The following is a 22001-nucleotide window of genomic DNA, read 5'->3' as shown; positions in this document are numbered from 1 at the left end:
TGCGCACTGCAGAGTGTAGCACAGACCACCGTCTTGTCCGCATGAAATACCGGTTACCTGACGTTGTGCAGCAACGGTACCATCATGATGCACGTTCCAGGCCGCGGAAGTAATTAGTTTGCTGTTCACCAATTCAATCGGAAGCCATTCATGAGTGAAGAGGAGGCTGAGCGTGTGGCTATTGTACGTGCTGAGTACTGTGCTAGTCTTGAATCTCGTTTATCCACGTATGACCGCGCCTCGTCTGTGGACTGTAAGTGGAGTACCGTGAAGTCGGCTGTTGTTGACGCGGCGGAGCAGGTGGTTGGTCGGGACAAGCGGCGGATGCCAGATTGGTTCCGTGACAATGCCCTTGTATTGGAGCCTCTACTGGAGTCTCGTAATACCCTGTATAGCCAATGGCTGAGAAGCGGCAGGGACTCTGATCACCGGGCTTTTAAAGAAGCGCGTGGCCGGGCTCGTGCTGGTATCCGGAAGGCAAAAACAACTTGGTTGATGGACAAAGCGGCGGTGGTGCACCGTGGACGTTTCAGTGGCAAAGCTGTCTGGTCTGCCATTCGCCACATGCAACGCTGCTTTGGGGGCTTGCAACCCCTGTCCGTCCAATCCATCCGCAATGCCGATTGAGTTCTTTGCGAATCTGTTCAGGAGCAGCAGGGCACATGGCATGGGCATTTCTCGGGTGTCTTGAATGTCTGCAGTGTGTACGATCCGCATGTCTTCCAACTTATCCCTCAGCGTGAGGTCGAGGACTCCCTCTCACTGCCACCATCGGAGGATGAGCTGACTCAGGCAGTTAGACACCTACAGAATGGCAAAGCTGGTGGTATGTCACAGATTGTGCCGGAGCTGCTGAAGGTTGGTGTGCCTGTCCTCCATCCACTCCTCCTGGACCTACTCCAATCTGTCTGGTCGGGGGGTTGCGTGCCCCAGGACTGGCGCGAAGCACTGCTGGTACCGATTCCAAAGAAGGGCGACCTCTCTCGCTGTGATAATTGGCGAGGGATCGCATTGCTGGAGGTTGTCGGCAAGTTGGCTGCTCGGATCATGCAAAACCGATTGCAGGGTATTGCTGAGGCGGAGCTGCCTGAATCCCAATGCGGGTTTCGGCGGCAGTGTGGTTGTGCAGACGCCATCTTCTCTGTCCGTCAACTTGTCGAGAAGTCGTACGAACATCGATCGAAGCTCTTCTGCGTATTTGTGGATCTCCGCAAAGCGTACGACTCTGTCCCTCGCGAAGCTCTTTGGCAGGCATTGCTGCGGCTGGGTGTGCCGCCCTCGACTGTGGCCATCATCAAATCATTCCATACAGACATGTCAGCTTGCGTTCGCGTTGGTTGCACGGATCCCATATCTGTCAAGAATGGGCTGCGCCAAGGGTGCGTGATGGCACCTGTACTGTTTAACTTGTACTTCGGCTTAGTTATTGAGCGTTGGCAATCCCTTCTCGTGGAGCGTGGAATAAAGTCTGGTGTGGACTTCAGCTTCACAATTGATGGCCAGCTGTTCCCTCGTGTCACTAGGCGGCGTCCCCACTCCGAGTCCGGCCATGCTGATGACTCCGAGTTTGCGGATGATGCCGTACTGCTCGCTACAACTCGCAACGGAGCCGATCAATCCCTGTCTGCTTTTTGTGAGGTTGCATCCAGCTTGGGTCTCACCGTGAGCATGACCAAGACCAAGCTTCTCGTCGCAGGTTTCGGAGTTTGCCCTGCTGATTGCTCTGATTTGGTCATTGGCAATGATAGGGTTGAAGCAGTCACCTCATTCCTCTATCTTGGTTCCACCATCACTCCGGACTCGCGGTCGCAAGCGGACATTCGGAGCCGTCTAGCAAAGGGTGCAGGGGCCTTTGGTGGTCTTCGGCGCATCCTACATGACCGGAGCCTGAACCTCCCTACCAGGCGCCACCTGTATGTCGTTTGCGTCCTGTCAACGGTTCTGTATGGTTCAGAATGCTGGACGCCATTGAAGGCAGATTTAGATAGAATGGACCGGTTTCACCATGCCAACATTCGCTCCATCCTTGGCGTATCGCGCGGCCGACAGTGGGAACAGCGCATCTCCTCACAGGAACTGCGAGCACAGTGGGGTGATCCCACACCACTGTCACGCATGGTGCAGCAGAGACGGTTGGAGTGGCTTGGGCACCTGGCTCGTCTTGATGACACCAGAGTACTGAAGCAGTTGCTGTTTGCCTGTCTCCCTCAGTCTCGGCCATTCTGTGGACCTCGTCGTCGCTGGAAGGACACCATCCACACGGACCTATCCGTGGCTGGAGTGCGTAACTGGTTTGAGTTGGCAACGCGGCAATCGTGGAGAGTGGCGTGGAGTGGCGACAGCAGCAGGTGAGGACAAGGAACCTGCCCGGAAGAGCATTGAGTGCCCAACTTGCAACCGTCTGTTCCGCCGTAGTTCCGACATGGCCCGGCACACGTGTTCAACAATCCGTCAGCTCCCGGTATCAGAGCAGCCTGGGTCAGTACAGTGTCCAACCTGCAACCGATGGCTACGTAGCAGAGGAGGCTTTGCGGTGCATAAGTGTCAGCTAGGCGATGACGACCAGCCGCCGGCCCCTGCTCCTCTTGTTGTTCCGGGTGTAACTTGCACAACCTGTCAGCGTTCGTTTAAATCGGCTGCGGGTCTCAAGCGTCACCGTTGTGGAACCTGTCCAAAGCGCCCCACTATGGCTGAACGCCAGCATTTCAAGTTTCACTGCCAAGTTTGCCACAACCGACGGTTCCGGAGGCGGCAAGATCTGGATCGCCACTTGGAGCATTGCCTTCCTCCCCCCCCCCCCCCTAACCTCTCTGACAGTACCTCCCATTTGGGAGCGGCGTGGCCAATTTCTGGCAGCTGTCAATAGTAGTAGTAGTAGTGTGTGCGTGTGCGTGTGTGTGTGTGGCTGGGGGGCTAACCAATGGATCTCGATATTAATGGCAAGTGAAAGCACGAAACTGGGAAGAAAAGCAGCATGCATCCACTACCGGTCCAGACAGCACCTTTCAAAGGTAGAGTCGATGTCCTGCATGCACAGTGACCGAGTGACTTGCGGAACGTTCCGGACAGGAGTGCAAGCTAGTGAGTAGTCAGTGTACCAAGGTCCAAGAGTCCATATTCCATAATCTCTTGCTACTACTCTGTACTTGTAGTCATGGTAGCGTCTTCGCAGTTTGCACACTCGTGCGGCCCGTAGCATGGTATTGGTAGCCGGTAAAACAGAAGGGTTCCAGACTGGTCAAAACTAGAGTGCTCCCATGCTCAAGCAAGGACAGAGATAGATCTTCTGTACTGACATGACAACAGACAGCACAGTACGACAGTAGCGCAAGTTCATGATCATGGTAGACTACATCAGAGTAGTCTGTCCCCTTGGAAAAACGCGATTCCGCGGTCGCGGCAAATTTCGCAGAAATTGCCATCATCCGCGGAAATCACGGAATCCACACTTTTGCCCGCGGAATTATTTGAATTTTTAGGGTAAATTAGTAAAATTACTACTCAGAAAGCAGCAGAAAAACTACTTTGCGATCTGTTTGAGCACATTATGCCCTTGCCAGTGTAGGTGAGAGCAGGATCTCCAAGATTCTTCACTCTCAAGACAGTGTGTGACTGCAAAGGATAGTGTGAAAAGTGCTCCTTCATGCAACTACAGGTGGAATCCTGATAATTCGAATATGGCTTAATTCGAACATACCGCTTAATTAGAAGTTTTTCCAGGACCGATTTCTGTCAATACGATTCCCACATAAAAAATTCTGATAATTCGAACCTCCAACCGGACATGTCCGATTATTTCGAAGTTCCACGGATTCCACTTACATAGAAAATGTGTGGGATTTGTGCTGATAATTCGAAGTTAGCAAAGTATAATTCGAAGTTCACTGTACACTGTACCAAGAGTACATAACTACACAAGAGTGTGCAACTCCACTCATGGGATCTGGTTCATCGGAATTCCTAGTTCAACTGCATGGTGCGCGGCGTGCGCGATGTTTTGCAGTCTTCGGATCGCACTTTGGCCCACAAACTGGCGCCAGACGCGCAAGACGGCAGAGTGAGGGCAGAGTTTCGCGATGGGGAAATTCGATTTTAACTGACTGAAACCGGCCAAACACGAAAAAGCCGTGGAAAGGAAATGGTGGAAAACTGCGCCACTTTTCTGTTCTTTCTTTTTTCACTGACGCGTGACGCGACGTGTCCTTCGTGGTGAAGAAACATGTCCAAAAGGCAAAATAATTGATTTATTATTTCTTGTTGAGAACTGTTTCAGGAAGGAAGAGTGTAGTGACGGAGAATGGAGACTCCTGCTTCAGGACTGGACGCTACTAGTTATGTACTCTTGACTGTACTGATCAGCTCAGTTTGCATGAGCAGGCTGTGCTGGTCAGTTCAGTATCCGTGAAATCTGTGTCTAAGGTCCATAGCGCAACTCTGCGTGACCATGGGAGCATTTTGACATAATAATTATTGTGTTGTGGGGTCATGTTTGGATAATTAGAATGTCCGGATAATTAGAAGTTTTTTCCTGGCATTTGGAGGTTCGAATTATCAGGATTCCACCTGTAGTTGTCATATCCTCTACGTACTACAAGGAGGGTGAAAACTTGCAGAAAGTGCCGCAGATTTTTTGATTTTACCACAGAAAATGCCGCAGAAACCCCCCCCCCCCCCCTTTTCCCCGCGGAATTTGCCACGGAATTTTGAATTATTGGCCACGTTTTCCCAAAGGGACAGAGTAGTAACTAACCAACGAGGTGTTACTTGAGTAAGGTTTCAGGTAGAATCTAGACAATCAGCGGTGTACATGACAAGCTCATGTACAATCATGTACTTGTCGTCTTGACTAGAGGGCCATCTGGTTACCATACTGACCGTCGTCGTGGAGATGCATCGTGAGGTACTCTCGGATTTGACGACCTGTCGACACGTTGTAGTCGACTCAATCAAGACCAGAATTCTGTTGCTCACGAGCCACATGTCCACACCTTCGTCATCTACATGTAGGATCAAAAATTACAATTCTATGTAGCTCTTCTTTGTGGAATCGCTGAAAGGAGTCGACAACAGCTTCTAGAGTATCAGCCAGCCCACTAGTAATACAGAGCACAGTGTCATTATACGCAATATCCCTATGATGGCTGGGACACTAGCGATCTTGATCAACTATTTGGGCCTCCAGCACTGATATCAATGTGCTAGTAGTGTTGGCGCGGTTTCTAATCGATCTCTGCCACTACAGTATCGACACGATCGACTTGAGCTTCCCCAGTAAATCTAGCTGCTAGGCTTGCGACGACAGTCAGCTCCGGGGCTCACAGCGATCGCAGGCACAGCCAGTCAGAGCAAGTAAAGGCAACCATGGTGAGTGTAGACGACTAGTACATGACATTGTACACAGTATTACAGCTATAGTAACTAGTTTATAGTAGTAGCAAGAATATTATATATGGGGGGGGGGGGGTTATATACTCTTGGTAGTAATAGTAGTCAGTAGGGATGTTCACAGATAATAATGTGCATGACATTGTACTGACGTACAAAGTAGGGTTGATCACGGACGGCATGCGCAATACTGTACACAAGTAGAAGTAGAGTTGATCACGGACATGCTGTGCATGTATGCAGACGGTACAGAGAACGAGAGTGCAGATCACCACATTCACAATTGCGATCACCATAACTGCCGTCGTTGCCACCTGTATTGTACGTGGTGTACAACACATGTGCATGACAAGCACTGCGCATGCGGACACTTAGCAGTGACACTTAGCAGTGACACGTCGTGTGTGTACACAGTTACCAGGGCCGCAGCACCCGCTCCGACCAGGGCTAAATCTTATTCCGACCAGGGCTAAATCTTATTCCGACCAGGGCTAAATCTTATTCCGATCAGGGCTAAATCTTATTCCGACCAGGGATAAACCTTATTCCGACCAGGGCTAAACCTTATTCTGACCAGGGCTGCACCTTATTTCGAAAAAAGTTGACCCACCCATTGCCAACTTGTGCAGAATGTTTTTGTTTTTTTCGTCGACGTGTCTGATCAAGTATCGCATTTGGCCGGCCGGACGGCACCTAAAATCCCGGTTCTACGGCTACGTCCCTGTGTAGTAGTGGGTACTGAGCCAGTACATGCGGGACTGACTTCTCCCTGGCATCGGACAGCAGAACATGCTCATGATGAGTGATCATGAGATCACAGTAGCTGTGTTCACACCGGTGCACCATGGCAGGTGAATGAGCAATCACCACATGCACTCACGTGACTGTATGTACTTGTACATGTATGTCAAGTACATGTATGCACCAAGTTACGTAGATACGCTGCATATGCTCGTATAATTACTATGGAGTGATGATTATGGTTATGTAGCGGAGCCTGTATCTAGTACCGGTACTGGTATTCCATTGCTAACTTACATGCACTAGTTTTGCTGCTGCTGCCACTGTCGCTATTGTCACTACCACACTCAGGCCCGTCGCACCGACTTTGGAGGTGGGGTGGCCATGGAAGGGGGTCCGGGGGCGTGGCCCCGGGAAATTTTTTCAAAAGTTGAAGCTAATTGCAAGCATTTCCGGGCATTTGGTGCCATTTCAGTGTAACTACAATGAAAGACTTTTTGATTCTACAACAAACCAAGAAGACGCTACGATTGAGGACAAGGGTTCTTCATTATCCTCCCCTGGGAAAAAAATTCAATTTTTTTTTCAAAAATTGAAGCCAATTGCAAGCATTTGGTGCCATTTCAGTGTAACTGCAATGAAAGACTTTTTGATTTTGCAATAAACAAGGATTTGCCACGTTTGCGCTGAGCTGCGATCATAGCGCTTTCTTGCAGTTTGGTCCCCCCCCCAAAAAAAAAAAGGTCGAAAAAGTGGGCCGGCCACAGCCGCCCCGGCTGTGACAGCCTTGACACTTAGGCTATGATCGTTTGGTCGGATCCAGATCCAGATCCAAATCTCAGATCCCTCGGATCCTTCAGAATCAACCGAACACTTTTTTGCGGACCTTGGCTGTTGCCATGTTCACGAAGTAAAAAATGGCGCTGACAGGTCACCCAAAAAAGGCACAAGTCGTACTGATCGCCCGCGTCGTACGAAAAGTCAACAAAAGTCCACTAGACGTACGACAATGAGTATAAAAATGATTTTTACCCACCATATACGCACAAAGGTCACATTTGGATCCGATGGATCCAGTCAACCCTGCTCCCGGGGCAGGGTTGCTCGGATCCAAATCCGAAGGATCTGGATCCGGATTCGACCAATCGATCATTGCAGATCCAGTGGATCCGATGGATCTGGATCTGGATCCGACCAAACGATCACGGCCTAAACCCTGACATCACTGCTGTGTCTGACTGACATCACTGCTGTGTCTGACTGACATCACTGCTGTGTTTGACTGACATCACAGCTGTGTCTGACTGTTGGTGCCGATGGTACTGATCGTAGTCCTGAGCTGATATTTCCAGTCATCATACGTTTTCCAGTCATCATACGTTTTCCAGTCATCATACGTTCACTCACGAACCATCTCTTCCTGACGCAGTGATACAGTATCAGATATTCTATTGATGTGCCAACACTGACTGTTCTTGCATTCACACACATACACCACCACCATGATTATATACCACAGTCGACAGCAGCAGTGGAGGTAGCGTGTCGGGCTGAGGACAAAGTGCGCCTTGCAGCTGCCATCAAACCAAGTCGAGTCATCGACTACTTCCGTGACTTTGACCGGCTGCGTTCAGGTCGTGTATCAAGTAAGTGATTCTGCTGTAAGATACTAAAAAGTGGTTTGGTGCATGCAACTCTCAAGTACTTTTGCAACAGGCCGCTGGTTTAAGTTACAGTAGACACGCCATAGGGTACTACCGTATGTCAGCGCCATGGCGGGCTTATATTCGAAACACCGCTGCTTTCCTAGATATTTTAGATGCAAAATGACTCCCCCACTACGCCATGCCATAAAAGTCAAAGTCCACATAGAAATTTCAATCTAACTCTACTTGTTCACCCTTCCTGCTGGGCTGTAAGTTTGTTAGTATAGTACTTATTCCTTCATTTTTACAAAACATACTTCAAATGTCTTTTCATTTATGGAGTCCATGGCTTTATAACTGAGACTGGCTTTATAATCGAATATACCGCCATGGCTTTATAAAGGTGCGGACATACGGTAACACTGTAAGCAAGAGTACATAACCCCCAGAGTGTGCAACGCCTGATCCAGCTCTGCATAGGGTCTTGGTCGAGCGGAATCGGATCTTTGTGTCATAATACCGTACACATCTGAGGGGAACCCGGGGAGTCGCGGGTACTCTCGGATCAAAAACAATGGTGCCCTGCCTCGAGACGGGCCTTGCGCTGGTGTGGAGTGTACGCATGACATCAGAAGATCCGATTCCGCTCGACCAAGACCCTATGCAGAGCTGGATCGGCGTTGCACACTCTGGGGGTTATGTACTCTTGGGGGGGGGGGGGGGGGTTATGTACTCTTGGGGGGTTATGTACTCTGGGGGGTTATGTACTCTTGATAACACTCTGGGGGGTTATGTACTCTTGATAACACTCTGGGGGGTTATGTACTCTTGCTGTAAGGGATATCCTACAGTGCTGCTCAGTGAAATCCGATCGCGTGAATCCAGGTTGCGCCCTGTAGCCGCTGTGCCAGTTCACATCCCAGTGTAGAGTACATATACTTGATTGTAATGATTGTAATGATTGTAATGATTGTAATGATGGCGGATAGTTAATGATGGCATAGCTAATGATGGCATAGTTAATGATGAGTCACAATATCAGTCAGAACTCGTAGAGTTATCTTTTCCCAGGATTTGCTCGTGTGCGCCATAGAGGCCAAACAGCCATGCTCACCGTGCACTGACCTAGTCAGACAAGCGACACACTGATCGATGCTACACACCATCTGCTATACAGGTCTGTGATTCATTCGTTGTGCTCCGTGTGTGTGCCCAAATGTATCAGGTGGCCAGTTCCAGCGTTGTCTTAGCCAGCACTTTGCCGTCAATTTGACCAGTGAAGAGTTCCAGGCGCTGTGTGACAAGTACCGGGCTGCAAAGTCGCAGAATGTCGACTACGAACGCTTTGCCCATTGTGTTAAAGGTGAGTTTCATTCGTCATTGTCACCACTCTTTCTCCCTTGTCTACTTGCATGATGTCATCAAAACCGGAAAAAAAGTTAGGTCAGTTCTGAAAGTGTGTACGTCGGTCCAGATTTCTTGGAGTGTTTTCAGGAGCATTATCCATGGTTAGGGTGGCAGCAGGTCTCTCTACCGGTAATACCATTCACTCCATCTGCGGACAGTCAGCTGTTTAAACCTTATGGGAGCTCCCTACAGAGCTCAGAGTAGCTGGTTTCACTAATCACAATGAAGTGCAATGACCAGCAAAGCATTGTGTGTGTGTGTGTGTGTGTGTGTGTGTGTGTGTGTGTGTGTGTGTGTGTGTGTGTGTGTGTGTGTGTGTGTGTGTGTGTGTGTGTGTGTGTGGTGTGTGTCGCTCAGGCCCGCAGGATACAGCACCGATTGAAGCAATGTACCCGTCCAAGACCACCCGACAGTACGTCTGCTGCATAGCCTAAAAAGAAAGAGGAAACATCATTCATTTACTGATGATATGTATGCAAGCAAGAGTATATCACCCCCCCCCCCCCCCCCCCCCCCAGAGTGTGCAACTCCTGATACCCTTTCTATGGGTTACGCCGATGGCGAAAACTCACATCACGCGGTGCAGTGTCGCAGTTGTACGTTTCCAGCCTGTTTTTAGCGAGCAGCGGAGTAATAGAAAAAGTACTCTCTGACAGAAACTCACCGCGGGTATGCAAATCCCCAGCATGATCATGGCAGATATTCTGATGGCGCGCACGCTATCCTTCGTTTGTACGTAGTACGAACGTATCTGAGACACGTGATGTGAGTTTTTGCCGTCGGAAACCCCATATGCAGAGTTGCACACTCTTGGGGGGTTATAATTATACTCTTGATGCAAGCAATAGCTTTACCCTGACTCCGGTAGCTCCATGTGGGTATGAACCATGCCCGACTTTTCCATTCTTTTTTATTTAAAAATCCCTTTGAGTCTTGGGAAGAATTCAGCAGGCTGCTGCACTGGACACTGTAACAGCATCGAATTTTTGGCACGTACCAGTACACACATTCAACTCACTTCACAATTGTGTAAGACACGAGGTATGTTCTTATTGCAAACCAGGGAGTCGTAACATACTATTTTACAACTCCCTGGTGCAAACAAACCACTTCTTAACATTTGCCAACTGTATTGTTTGTTCCATCTGTAACTTGTTGTTGGCGTGTGCCCTCGTGTTGCAATTCATGGTATTCTCCCCGTCGCCTCTTCCTGCCCAGTTCCGTGAAGGAGCGTGACCTGTACAGCGAGAGTGTTGAAGTCTGGGAGATCCTCAACAGGTGCCAGAATTTCTTTGAGGTAGGTTGGATTATTATTATTATTATTAAATTTTTGATAGGGCAATCCCCACAGGCCTCAGGCCTTCTTACAGGGTACCCTAAATGTGCCAATACAAGGATGTGTGATGGTATTGTCAATGTGCTGCATGCTGGCCCATCCACACACTCGTGTACATGGACAGTTTTCAGCCCAATGCACTGCTCAACTGATCGGCATACGTTTTCCATCTACTTCGAAGTAAGACGCATCTATGGGTGTTTGCCTGGACACCGCAAGGGATCGTGTTTGTCAGCCGATGCCCTTTGTCAAACAATGCTTGGTACATGTTAGGGGTGAAACGAGTATCTATTTTGACCAATCGATCACTCATCCATAATATTCGATCGAGTATCCGATTATTTCGAGTATTTTATCAAAATTCTAAAGCGCTAGATTTGTGAGTTCTCTGCTCCAAATTTGTTTGCACGAGCATCAGCATGCACACCCAGCTCTATCACACACAGCGGCCATTTGAACATGCGGTGAATGCAGACCTGCTGCACAAGACTTCTTGCCATAGCTAGATAATGGCGCTATGCGCCTTGGAAGAAAGCCAGCGCTGTAGCCCGAACTTATTGTCAGCAATACATAAGATTAAGGCAGAAAACTAAGGCAACGGCAGCTTCAGCATTTGCTAGGCTTCAGGAACCATGCTTTACTACTTCGTTTTTGAAGTACAAAAAACTCGCCAAGCGAAGAGTTATAGGCATATAGACCAGAGCATCATGAGTCACACGACTACAGTCTGCAGCACACACTACAGCGGATAACGGCAGCGCACACTTAGAAGACAGTTGACCAGGGTGGGTGGATGGGTGGGCAGCTGCACACTTGGCAAGAAGAAAAACAATGATCTGCAGAATCACAGCAACAGCACTTTCAACCACAGCACACTGCCCTCGTACCCGTTCCGCACGCACGTGCAAAAATATTAACAGAGAACTAGATTTCTCGTTTCTTTCGCTTCGCTCAGCCAACGAGAAATAAACATCTCTCGACCAATTCGGAAGAAATTATCTGTGGACATAGAACACAAGTCGCCAACGTCTTGTACAGAGTGTAAAGCCCGATTTACAACACAACTTTCTGCGACGCGACACGCGATTTGCGACAGTTGCGACAAGAAACTGCCTGTCGCGAGCTGTCGCAACCTGTCGCAAGCTGTCGCAGTGCACCTGTCGCAGAAGTTGAAGAAAGTTCAACTTTTGCGACATGCGACACGCGACATACACAAATGGAGTACAGTTTCGACCCTGGGTGCACGTGCAGTGCACGTGCATAGTACTACTTGTGCATGAGGATGTCGCAAACATGAAGAATATTGTGAACCGTGTGTCGCTGTCGCAGCTCGTCGCATGTGTCGCAAGTCGCATGTCGCGTCGCAGAAAGTTGTATTGTGAATCGGCCTTAAAGTAACGATTTTCACCAGTACTTTCATTATCTCATAACAAACTAACGTTACTTGCCGTGTTGATCGCATCGTCCGACTCATAAAATACTGACTCAAAGGCATGCATAATGCATGCATACCAGTCGATGAGCGGTACAACAGAAGTTTTTGAAAAATAGAATGCCAGTACTAAAAAAAACAAACAAAACAAAAACAAAACAAAAAAACGATCGAGTGCAAAATTTCGAATACTCGCTCGTTTGAAATTTTCGAACGAATACTCGAATATTCGAACTAATCGTTTCACCCCTAGTACATGTATATTGTTTTCTGGCTTGAACGTGCACTCCAGCAACATGCCGTCAATGTCAAAGTGGCCTTTCAGGAAACTGGTTTTGACCGCCACAACCGAGGGTACATCACAGATGCCCAGGTAAGTCAGCCAGGGTATACTAAACGCTCCATTAGACCTGGACGTCTGCTATCTGAAAATGATTTCAACAATACAGTGCATACATACGCTTGTAGAAATTAGCAATTTTCCGCCTTTCTGTACTCTTTTGTGCTCGCTTTGGTTGGCCAAACATTGGTCCGACCAAAACCTAACCAGTGGCAAGCTGCTGAACAGTCATCTGCATTTCTTCTGCACACCTCTCACCATTCCCATTACAGTGTGGTACTTGCAACACCTCTCCTATGTAACGTTATTACCAGTTTCTTTCTTTTTTATCGACGTTGAGAGTGATTGTACTGTTCTATGCATACAATTATCCTGTGTGACTGTTCAGTTTCGACGTGCCTTTCCCGGACCACGCAATATGATATCGGAGGAGGAGATTGAGCTGTTGATAGCGCGTTATCGCAATCCTGCCACTAAACTGGTCAACTATGTGGAATTCCACAATGATGTACAAGCGATGCGTACGTTTCTAGTGGTAACTGTATGTATGTGACACTGAGAGTACCTGTACATGTACTTGTCCTATGCGTGGTGAGAACTGTATGGATTCTAACTTGCATGCATGCTGCCGCCAGTCTTTGTTCTCTGTTGATTATCACCATCCTCTTTTGTTTGGTTTGTCTCATTTTGGACTACAGAGGAAGCAAGACGTCAGCCAGAGGAGATAATAGAGCCCCAAGAAGCCCAGGTTTGTCTCGCATTCCCATTCTTCGCACTACGACACCGTGACTTGTGGTTAGCAAATATACATTGTTTTGGTGAACACCATCCAGCCTTAGTTTATTCATTCGTCAACCAGCGGGAAGCCTGATTTTGCGACTCTGAGGGGCAAGTCTTCTTTGCGTACCGTGAACGAATCCCGTTTGCATCTTTCCCTCAAACCAATAAGTACAAAGAATCCCGTTTGCATCTTTCCCTCAAACCAATGAGTACAAAGAGTCATGCATACATACCCGACTTGCTCAGGTCTGTGCTAGTGTGTGCTGTTCGTTTGCAGTGTGCTATGCAGGTGTGTATGTGTATGTGTGTATGTGTAGGTGCCAAATCAGGACCCCCTACCATACGCACCCTTCCAAAAGCATGCGGTGAAGAACCGTGACTCGAAGTGACTAAACCTCCCTAACTGTGAAGACCAGATTTTGATATTTGAATGAAACACATTCTGCCGGTAGAATGTGTTCCATTTTTTCAGACAAAAGTGACTAAACCGTTCTTTTAGGTCCACACATGTATGTCATTAACATGCACTGTAGATATGACATTGACTTATTGCTACTATTGCGTACACGTACACGCCATTGCACAGTCTACTGACTGCCACGGTACAAGTACTGGCACAACTGCATTGGCCATCGAATTTTTGTTGCCTACAGCCACTGGGATTGTCCAAGGAAGCACATCTCAGTGATGTGCTGGCACGTATCAGGTAAGACAAACATGCACTGCCTGTTTACTACGTAGAAGGAGAAAAGCATTTTCTTGATAGGGTCTCCTCTCCTGACCCTGTTTTGCCTTGCTCAATTCCTTTTTCCTGGTTTGATCCACTTATTGCCTTGCTTCAGTGCGCACACGACGTGAAGTACCAGTGCATTATAACTGTGTTCTCTTTGGGCAGTCCATGACCTTTGTCCTTTGACCTTTGACCTTTGTGCTCCTTGTACTTTGCCCCCGTAAATTGAATGTTGGGAAGCGGTTGGAGGACTGTCATAGGTTAGAGCTGACAGGAACATGATTAGTGTTATCAATAGTAGATAAACAAGAGTGTGCAACTCCGGGATGGGTTGGCCAGCGGCGGAATTTTTTGTTGACGTAATCTTTTCGACGATGCACGCGCTGCGAGTCTTTTGGAAAGTTTTGCCTCGTGCACTTGGCCGGGCTTTACATTACAAAGTCGGTGCCCAGCACGTGCTCTCACACTGCTCTGGGGCAAAATGTGCGTTCTTCTGAAAAAAGGTGACGTCAACAAAAAATTCCGCTGCGGGCGGGGGTATCTGCAGATTGTGCAGGAGAGATCCGGAGTTGCACACTCTTGTTTATCTACTCTTGGTGTTATGTAGCCACTACAGTGTGTTTGGGCAAATTGTTCAGTGTGGTGCCCCGCCTTATCCAATATAGAGGCATGCATGGACATCAGGCTGCGCCAGCATGCATGTGACAGTGCAACACCGGTTAGTGTATTTGTGTGCTACTGCGCTGGCACCTGCAGAGATGCAGTGTACCACAACAGGATTCGCAGCACAGAGTTCTTTGTGGACTACGACCGTCACAATCATGGCATTGTCACTGATAATCAGGTACGGGACCAAGTGACACTGGCAATATGATTTTCTTCCACACGCCCATAGCCATGTAGCTTACCAAGTCATGATCGAAACATTGCACTTCCTTACCAGTCTCTTGCTGTGAGTTGTGAGAGTCAGAAAATGAGAGCCGTGATGTTGGTTGGCTTAGAGTGTGCGGTGGGCGAAGAAGAGATTGAATTGCTTGATAAGATATAGGAACAACTCAGCTGTACTTCAGTACATGTATTTACGAAGTATATATCTCTGTCAAGCAAGGACCATAATACCGGTATGTCTCTGATTGTTCCTGATGAGTTGTCACATGCTATTCATGCAGGAACTAGTCATACACATGTGTGTACACGTATACATGCAGTGTCTGCTCCAGGATTGTAGGACAGCCGGGTACACGTGTACCTGGCGCCACCATTTCAACCGGGTCGGAGCCGGGTACACATGTACGCCCAATGATATAAAGGCTAATGGATAAGCCGCATTTAGAAAAGAGAGGACAGGAATTAGAAAATTACGAAAGAAGAAGAAGTATCTGACACACACATGTACAAGCCATGTAGTCAGTCCTTTCAAAGTTCGAAAGTGTACAGTACCAACCGGGTCACAGGTGACCCGGTACTATATTTTCAACCAGGTCCAAGCGCCGCCCAACCGGGTAGATTACCCGGCTCACCCGGCGCTGGAGCAGACACTGACATGAGGTGACTGATTCAGTGGTCTAGTGCTTGTCTCGGGTGTATAGATGTCCATGGCGATAGTAATATTAGCTTACTGGTCACTCTGCAATGGTTTCCTGTTGTAGTTCATCTGTGGCCTGATGTTATGCTGTGGAAAACAAGCCCACCTCAACCGACAGGACACACAGCTACTGGTGGAGCACTTCAGGCAGGACGCCGGACGAGTCAACTACCGCCAGTTCTGCCACCTCTTGGAGCACAGTAAGGCCAATCAGCAGTATTGGTGCACGGCTACTACTAGTACTCATTGAGTTGAGTGTTGTGCATACTGGCGGAGCTGAAATCAGTTCTGATATTTCCTGGTGGCATGCTGGGTACTGTATTCAGCCCACTGGGGTGGAGCAACAAAGACAATACCTGTATGCCATAGCACCTTCCTGCAATGCTGCAGTTCAGGACACAGTGGCAACAGGATGGGATGATTGAATGTATGTACAGTGGTTTTCATGATAGCTGCCCGGCATTGCTGTCTGAGACACTGAGAGCTTGATAGGTCACGTCCAGGGTGTGACTGTGGGCAGTGGCATTGCTTGTACATGTAGATTTCCTGTGGGCACTGATGTACTAGACTAAACTGCACACTACAGGGTGGTGCAGGATGCTGCTTGGCACCCTGCCGATTACAACAACACCAGCACAGAGTGTTATCAGTCTGCCTGCACCGTATTCTACTTGCTTCCTTCAGCTTATATGATCCCGGACCTTGACAAGAAACCAACGCAAGTTGTGTATCGTCCCACTGACGGAGAGTTGGCAAAGGTCAGTATTACTGGTATACTTTTATGTGTGTCACTGGGGGAATCTACTCTAATTACAAGTGAGCAGGTGTCTTCATGGGGTGCATAGAGAATAGGTAGACTGGTGAGCTGCTCATGAATTGCACACATTTGATAATAACCACTGCATAATGCAAGGCCGTACACTGTTTTGTTGTGCCATTTGCTTTGCCGTAGACCTTCAACACACTCACAATCAATGAAGAGCAAGATGTTGAAGAGCTCCTGTCGAGGCTGCGTTCTTCAGTGGACAGTCGCCAGCTGATGACCTATCCGCTGTTCAAAGACTTTGATTGGGTTAGTATGTTCACAATGTGCACAATGTGCATGTGGCTACCAACATTATCAACATCATGGCTGCATGACTGTGAGAAGGCAACACTGCCTGTGCAGCTGGTGAAGTAAAATAAAAGTCAACGACAACAACAACAACAACAACAACAACAACTTATTTTACGTGCTCTGGGCCATGTTTGGCCCGCTAAAGCTTCACCTCGCCACTGTCATACTTCACCTCACCAACATAACAGTTTGTCTTTCCACCGTCACATTTCACCTCACCAACACCGCAGTGTTTCGTGCCAAGTGACTCTATTGTTGTTTTTCCTTGTAACACTGATCCAGAGTGGTGCATATACGCGTGGAATAACGGCGCCCCAGTTCCGACGTATGCTCGACTATGTATCACTGCAAGTGTCGGAGCCCGAGTTTAAGGTACATGTATGTGAAATGGTGCCTGCCTCCGATGCTTTTAATGAGGGTGGTGGGGGGGGGGGGGGGGGAGACGCAGCCAGACTGCGCCAAATGCATATCTGTCAATATGCTCGAAGTCCACTCTCAGATGCAGACAGTTGCTATTATGCTGATTTGACCGCAGTCAGACTGATTGTGATCTGCACTCTACCATTGCCTATACTGATCACGTCACCACCTGTCTTCACTAACTATATCACTTCACAACCTGTCCTCGCAGCTGCTGTGCAGGAAGTACCGCAACGAGCGGAAAGGTGACATCAACTACACCGCGTTCCTTCAGGCTGTGGATAGCGGTGAGTGCTTTGCTTGTTTTACCACTTCTACACAGTAACTGACATACCGGCTGCATGCGTGCGTGCGTGCAACTGTTAGCACTCTAGCGAGGTGCGGGCATAGTCCATGACTAGCCATGAGTGGAGTGACAAGTAATCTACATAGTCACACTTGCACACCTTCTAACTTGCTTGATGGAGTGCACGTGTACATTGCACATTGTACCTGACAAACGAACACAACCCAGTCCTATCAGATTGTGAGATTGTGAGACTTTAGCACACATACATGTAGCAGTGCAGGTTGGTAAGACCCTCGCCACTGAAGAGGGCTAGTTGTATCCCCTAGTACCTGGAGGGATTTGAATGCGCGGTGCCTGTTCAGTGACTCCTTTGTTACTGGTGATGAGTTGAAGCTGTTTGCAAACGGCTTGGTTCAGTAATTGTTGAGTGCTGGCTGGCAGGTGAAGGCCACCCCTAGTGTAGATCAGTGCGTTGAGCGTATACACAGTCCTGTAGTTTTTTTTAACAAACTGAGCACCATGTTGGCACGCCGCCGTGATCGAGTTGCATCTGCCCCTGTTACGTATACCAAGCGTCGGATATGGCAAAATCCAGGTGTGCGTGTGTTGCGGTCGTTGGCTTCTATAAAATTTTGTCTGCTGAAGTACGAGTCGTATTATGAACACTTGTACTGTAGGTGTATGCACTAGGCGTGTCACTATCAGACTTAAAAAGGACATACCAAGTACACGTACATGTAGAAGTACTTGCAGGAATAGTTGCTGGATGGCAGATTACATTCTGCTGTTATGCCTTGTACGAGTGTGTAGCAAAACTATTGTATCACGATGTACTGCATTACAAGTAATACGGTTCTGAAGTCCACGTGTACACTTGGCACTGCATTCTGCACGGACAATTGGTATTGTGTTGTGTGTGCACGGAGAGATGGTGTAACTATCGATGAGTACCGGTATCCATTCTGTGCGGTTCAATACATGTAGGCTACGTGGCTCACGTCGGTGGTGACCGCACAGTTGATCTGTTCCCACCCAAGCCGCCCAGCACAGCGCACTGGTCCACACGCGGCACACCGTATAGGTCACCAGCCGCTCGTAGCTTTGAGGAAATAATGGCACGGCTCAAAGATCATGTGCTGCGCAACCAAGTGCGGGTTAGTAAGATGGATTGCGTAATAATAATACATGTACCTGGATGCCACGTCAACGGATCAAGACCCGTTGACTTGAAAGAGGTGTTTTCACTTGGTGCATTTAACCCATGCAGAACACACTTCAAGATACGTTTCCATCCCACCTTGCTCTGATCCGCCACGAGTCCTATTGTACTCTGATGACCTATGCACTATGCTGCAAGTTGCCATGGTTACTTTGGGGCAGGATCCATTGAAAGTTCAGTGTTGCTGCCTGGATTGCATACCATGTACTGAGACATGACATGTTAGTTTTGTGTAGAGATTGTGGATAGCAATGGCGACATCAGCTTCATTAGCTGTGCATGTCTTTCTTCTCAGGAGGTGTTTCCCATCGTTGTGGAACAGCTCGTGTTGACCTCTCAACCTACAGCCAACATTCATTAATTTTGGTTTCTGTAATTTTCCAACACAGGTTACCGAGCACTTTGAGGATTTTGACCCAAAACGCTCAGGAACAATGACATGCGAGCAGTTCAAGCGGGTACGTTGCAAGCATAGTTATGCTTTTATCTCAGATAGTGGCTATTCATCGCATTGCCAATCTAAGGGCAAAGTCAGGGTCCTCTAAGGCCTTCTGGCATCTATACATAGTGGATTAAATTAAAGAATATTCTTGAGATTTTGTCTGAATATGCTGCCGATAATTATGGTAAACATTGCAGATAGTTGTGGCAAGTAACGACCTTGTGCCTTATTATGGTTTTGAAGTGCTCCATTTAGACCTCCCTTGCACATGTAGTGTCGTACAGTACATTATGCCTGCTTCTTTATGACATCTTTGATTCTGAATGACATCATCTTAGCATGTTTGTGATGTCGTTTCTTCTGTTTAGTGTCTGGACTCCATTGGCATGAGGCCTCTGCTGGTAGCTGAAGCTGATGTACTTTGTGCAGCATACGCTGACAAATCGCGCACAGACCGCAAGTGTGTCCTCTGGAAGAGGTTCCAGCATGACATTGATGAAGGTAACCTTGAAGACACACTGTGACATGATCAAACTAGAACTGTACAAGACTGTGTAGTACTTGGCTGGTTGACTCAAGTCTAAGTTACCACACCATGCATGTATCTACTATTTGTCAGATCCTCAGTCATACTCTTTCTGTGTTCCAGACACCCGACGTAATACTCTCTCCTTCAGAATGAGTATAGGTGGTGATGATGGACAGGCATTGAGTTACTATAGATGCCTTGCATTGCTGTAATCACTTCAATCTTTCCATTTCCCTCTACTCGACTGCTTGTGTGCGTGTTCATATGTGCACGTCTACCTTTTAAATTGCAGTGTTCACACGAAGTGATCTCCTCCAAAACCCGACAGCGAGCGTTGCTCCAGAGAACCAGTTCATCATGCCGCCAGAGGAGTCTCTCACAGTGACCCGTAAGCCGGCCGGTAGACGCACCCAGAGTGCAACGTTTGCAGCGCGAGACAATCACGTGGAGAAGAGAGCCGAGGACAAGTGGATAAGCATTGCCGAGGAGGCCCTGGTTCGCATGAGAGAACAGGTGTCTCATCGCAATCTCTTGCCACGACCAGTGTTCCAGGATTTCGATGTGTAAGTACTTTGCTGAATATCTCCAGTCCTGATAATTATTATGCACGCCGAAGTAAAGATTGTGGACTGTTGCGTTGACCATTGCTACAATGAGCTGTTATGCATGTTGGCACCTGTATTCCATCCTTCAATCCATTGCAACACATTGCTGTGTGGTCACTCCTTTGTGGTGTGGGATGGGTGAGGGGAAGGGGGGGGGGGGGAGGGCAGGGGGCTAGGGCAGGGAGGGGCTGAGGTCGGGGTGGGGGGAAGAGGGGCTGGTTACTACTGCAGTGTGGTGCTGGTCCTCAGTGTCACCAATGCAAAGTAAGGGTCCCGAGAGTGCAGACTTCAAGTGTCACTTGACTTGTCATGCTGTAATAGTGGAAACTGGAGTACAAGTATGCTGTGTGCTGGTCCAGTGCGGGCATGGTGAGTCAGGCTTTTGTCATTGACCAAAGCACAATGCCGACTTTGTTAAGCGATCCAGGCCTTCCATTCATGCATGGCTTTCCATATGTTTGTGCAGGCATCACCTGGGTCATATCACTGCCAGGCAGTTCCGGCAAGGCCTATCCGCTCTCAACCTAGAGTTCTCCGAAGACGAAGCACATGTAAGGACATTTGATATGAGGCAAGCAAGCTACGTCGGTACTGCGTTGTCATGTTATCTACCTGAGGCGCATATGTGTGTGTATGTGTGGGGCCCGGTGGGGTTACGTTCCTTCCTTACCTCCATCCTCCTCATCCCAGGGTATATGCGAATGACATCAATGCTATAAGGTACTATGCATGATCTCCGGTGCAGAGAGGATCCACCAGAAAATCTGGCCAATGCCGAGGGTTGAACTGTGTATCTTTGGAATGAGGATAGAAAGCCCACATTGCATCTAGATTGATTTAGGACTTTTCATGCTGAGGAGGACGCTGCTTCTTTTCTAGCCGAATCCATTATCCTAGGCTCACCATCCAGGCGTAAATGATGATTCACCATGCATCTCAAAGTGATCCGATGGCATTCAATTTCACTCAGTTCGGGGAGTCCATTCTATGACCATTGTGCTATTCTCATGTATGCAGGCTTTGGAGCTGAAGTATGGAGACAAACTGGGCATACATTTCACGCCGTTTGTGGAAGAGATAGACCCACCAGCCAAGTATGTCGATAAATACAGGGAACGACTGGACACTATCAAGTCATTGCAGGTACAGTGCAGCCTCTTTTTAGCGCACATCTCGGCGAAGGGACTTACAACCTCTGCATTCTATCTACTGTAGATACACGGTGACCCACTGTAAGACCAGCAATGTTAACGAGCATTTAATTCTAACGATTTAACGAATTTAAGAAAATCGTTAACATTTGAAGTCGTTATGTGCCAAAAGATATGTTCATGTACAGTCATTTGCCTGTTTTGAGACAGAATTCGTTAGAATTTTACCTCGCTAACCCACAAAAATCCGGAGATCGTTAAAACTTTAATTGACGTTAAAATATCTGGTCTTACAGTATTGATAGAATGCTGCTGGAGCAAACTTGATGACATCATCCTACTGTACTGTAATAACTGAATGTAGCTCATAGGTAGGTAGTGAGACGTGTTCTTTTCTACTTCAACACAACCTGTTTGGAGTATCTTCCAATTGGATCACGTTTCTGTATTTTTATGGCTGTTTCCTGCCTTTTTCAGGAGCTGAAAGCATCTCGAAAGCCAATGAAACCAGCTGTTGCAGCTGTACTCGACAAAATGCGCACCAAGGTACGTTCTTTTAAAAGACTCAAGATTTCAGTGTTACTTCACCGCTATAAGTTCAACCCACATTGACTTTCCTCCATTAGAGAGCAATGTTTTCCTACACAGCCCGTTACCTTTGCAATAGCATACATCTATCGCCATATCCACACGAGGTTACTCCGATGAAGACAACTAGGATTATCCAAATTGTTCAGCTCTGCGTCCTGCCCCGTTTAGTATTATTTTTTGTTTCCCTTCAACTGAAGGTAGAGCTATGCCTGGGAAGAGTTTGATTAGTCAAGGTCTGAGCATCCTCTATCATGGA

At 47.9% G+C, this 22001-nt stretch overlaps 2 protein-coding genes across 2 annotated transcripts in view; both read left to right on the top strand.

The window, feature by feature from the left end:
* Positions 1-150: 150 nt before the first annotated feature.
* Positions 151-2352, top strand: LOC135807792 (uncharacterized). Its single transcript, XM_065321254.1, has 2 exons — positions 151-389; positions 702-2352. Exons 1-2 carry the CDS (start codon positions 151-153, stop codon positions 2350-2352), a joined length of 1890 nt encoding a protein of 629 aa, XP_065177326.1.
* A 2636-nt stretch (positions 2353-4988) lies between these two features.
* Positions 4989-22001, top strand: part of LOC135805691 (EF-hand calcium-binding domain-containing protein 6-like) — a 23004-nt gene continuing 5991 nt past the window's right edge. The window contains exons 1-22 of the mRNA XM_065319777.1: positions 4989-5364; positions 7646-7772; positions 8998-9135; positions 9537-9591; positions 10398-10476; positions 12240-12320; positions 12676-12808; positions 12986-13035; positions 13721-13773; positions 14554-14641; positions 15447-15582; positions 16067-16140; positions 16335-16454; positions 16782-16871; positions 17131-17206; positions 18193-18362; positions 18817-18885; positions 19238-19370; positions 19691-19961; positions 20470-20554; positions 21021-21146; positions 21632-21700. Coding sequence (XP_065175849.1) covers positions 5362-5364; positions 7646-7772; positions 8998-9135; positions 9537-9591; positions 10398-10476; positions 12240-12320; positions 12676-12808; positions 12986-13035; positions 13721-13773; positions 14554-14641; positions 15447-15582; positions 16067-16140; positions 16335-16454; positions 16782-16871; positions 17131-17206; positions 18193-18362; positions 18817-18885; positions 19238-19370; positions 19691-19961; positions 20470-20554; positions 21021-21146; positions 21632-21700 — 2226 coding nt within the window. The 5' untranslated portion in view covers positions 4989-5361. The remainder of the gene's footprint in view (positions 5365-7645; positions 7773-8997; positions 9136-9536; positions 9592-10397; positions 10477-12239; positions 12321-12675; positions 12809-12985; positions 13036-13720; positions 13774-14553; positions 14642-15446; positions 15583-16066; positions 16141-16334; positions 16455-16781; positions 16872-17130; positions 17207-18192; positions 18363-18816; positions 18886-19237; positions 19371-19690; positions 19962-20469; positions 20555-21020; positions 21147-21631; positions 21701-22001) is intronic.

This window comes from Sycon ciliatum, chromosome 1, assembly GCF_964019385.1.
Source record: "Sycon ciliatum chromosome 1, ocSycCili1.1, whole genome shotgun sequence".
In the NCBI taxonomy this organism is placed as follows: domain Eukaryota; kingdom Metazoa; phylum Porifera; class Calcarea; order Leucosolenida; family Sycettidae; genus Sycon; species Sycon ciliatum.
This window is presented reverse-complemented; position numbering and strand designations above follow the sequence as displayed.

Excerpts from the sequence above, each read along its gene's own strand:
- LOC135807792 (XM_065321254.1), top strand. The coding sequence starts at position 151 with ATGAGTGAAGAGGAGGCTGAGCGTGTGGCTATTGTACGTGCTGAGTAC. Across the intron at positions 390-701 it reads CTGGAGTCTCGTAATACCCT|TGTGTACGATCCGCATGTCT; the intron begins GTATAGCCAATG and ends GAATGTCTGCAG.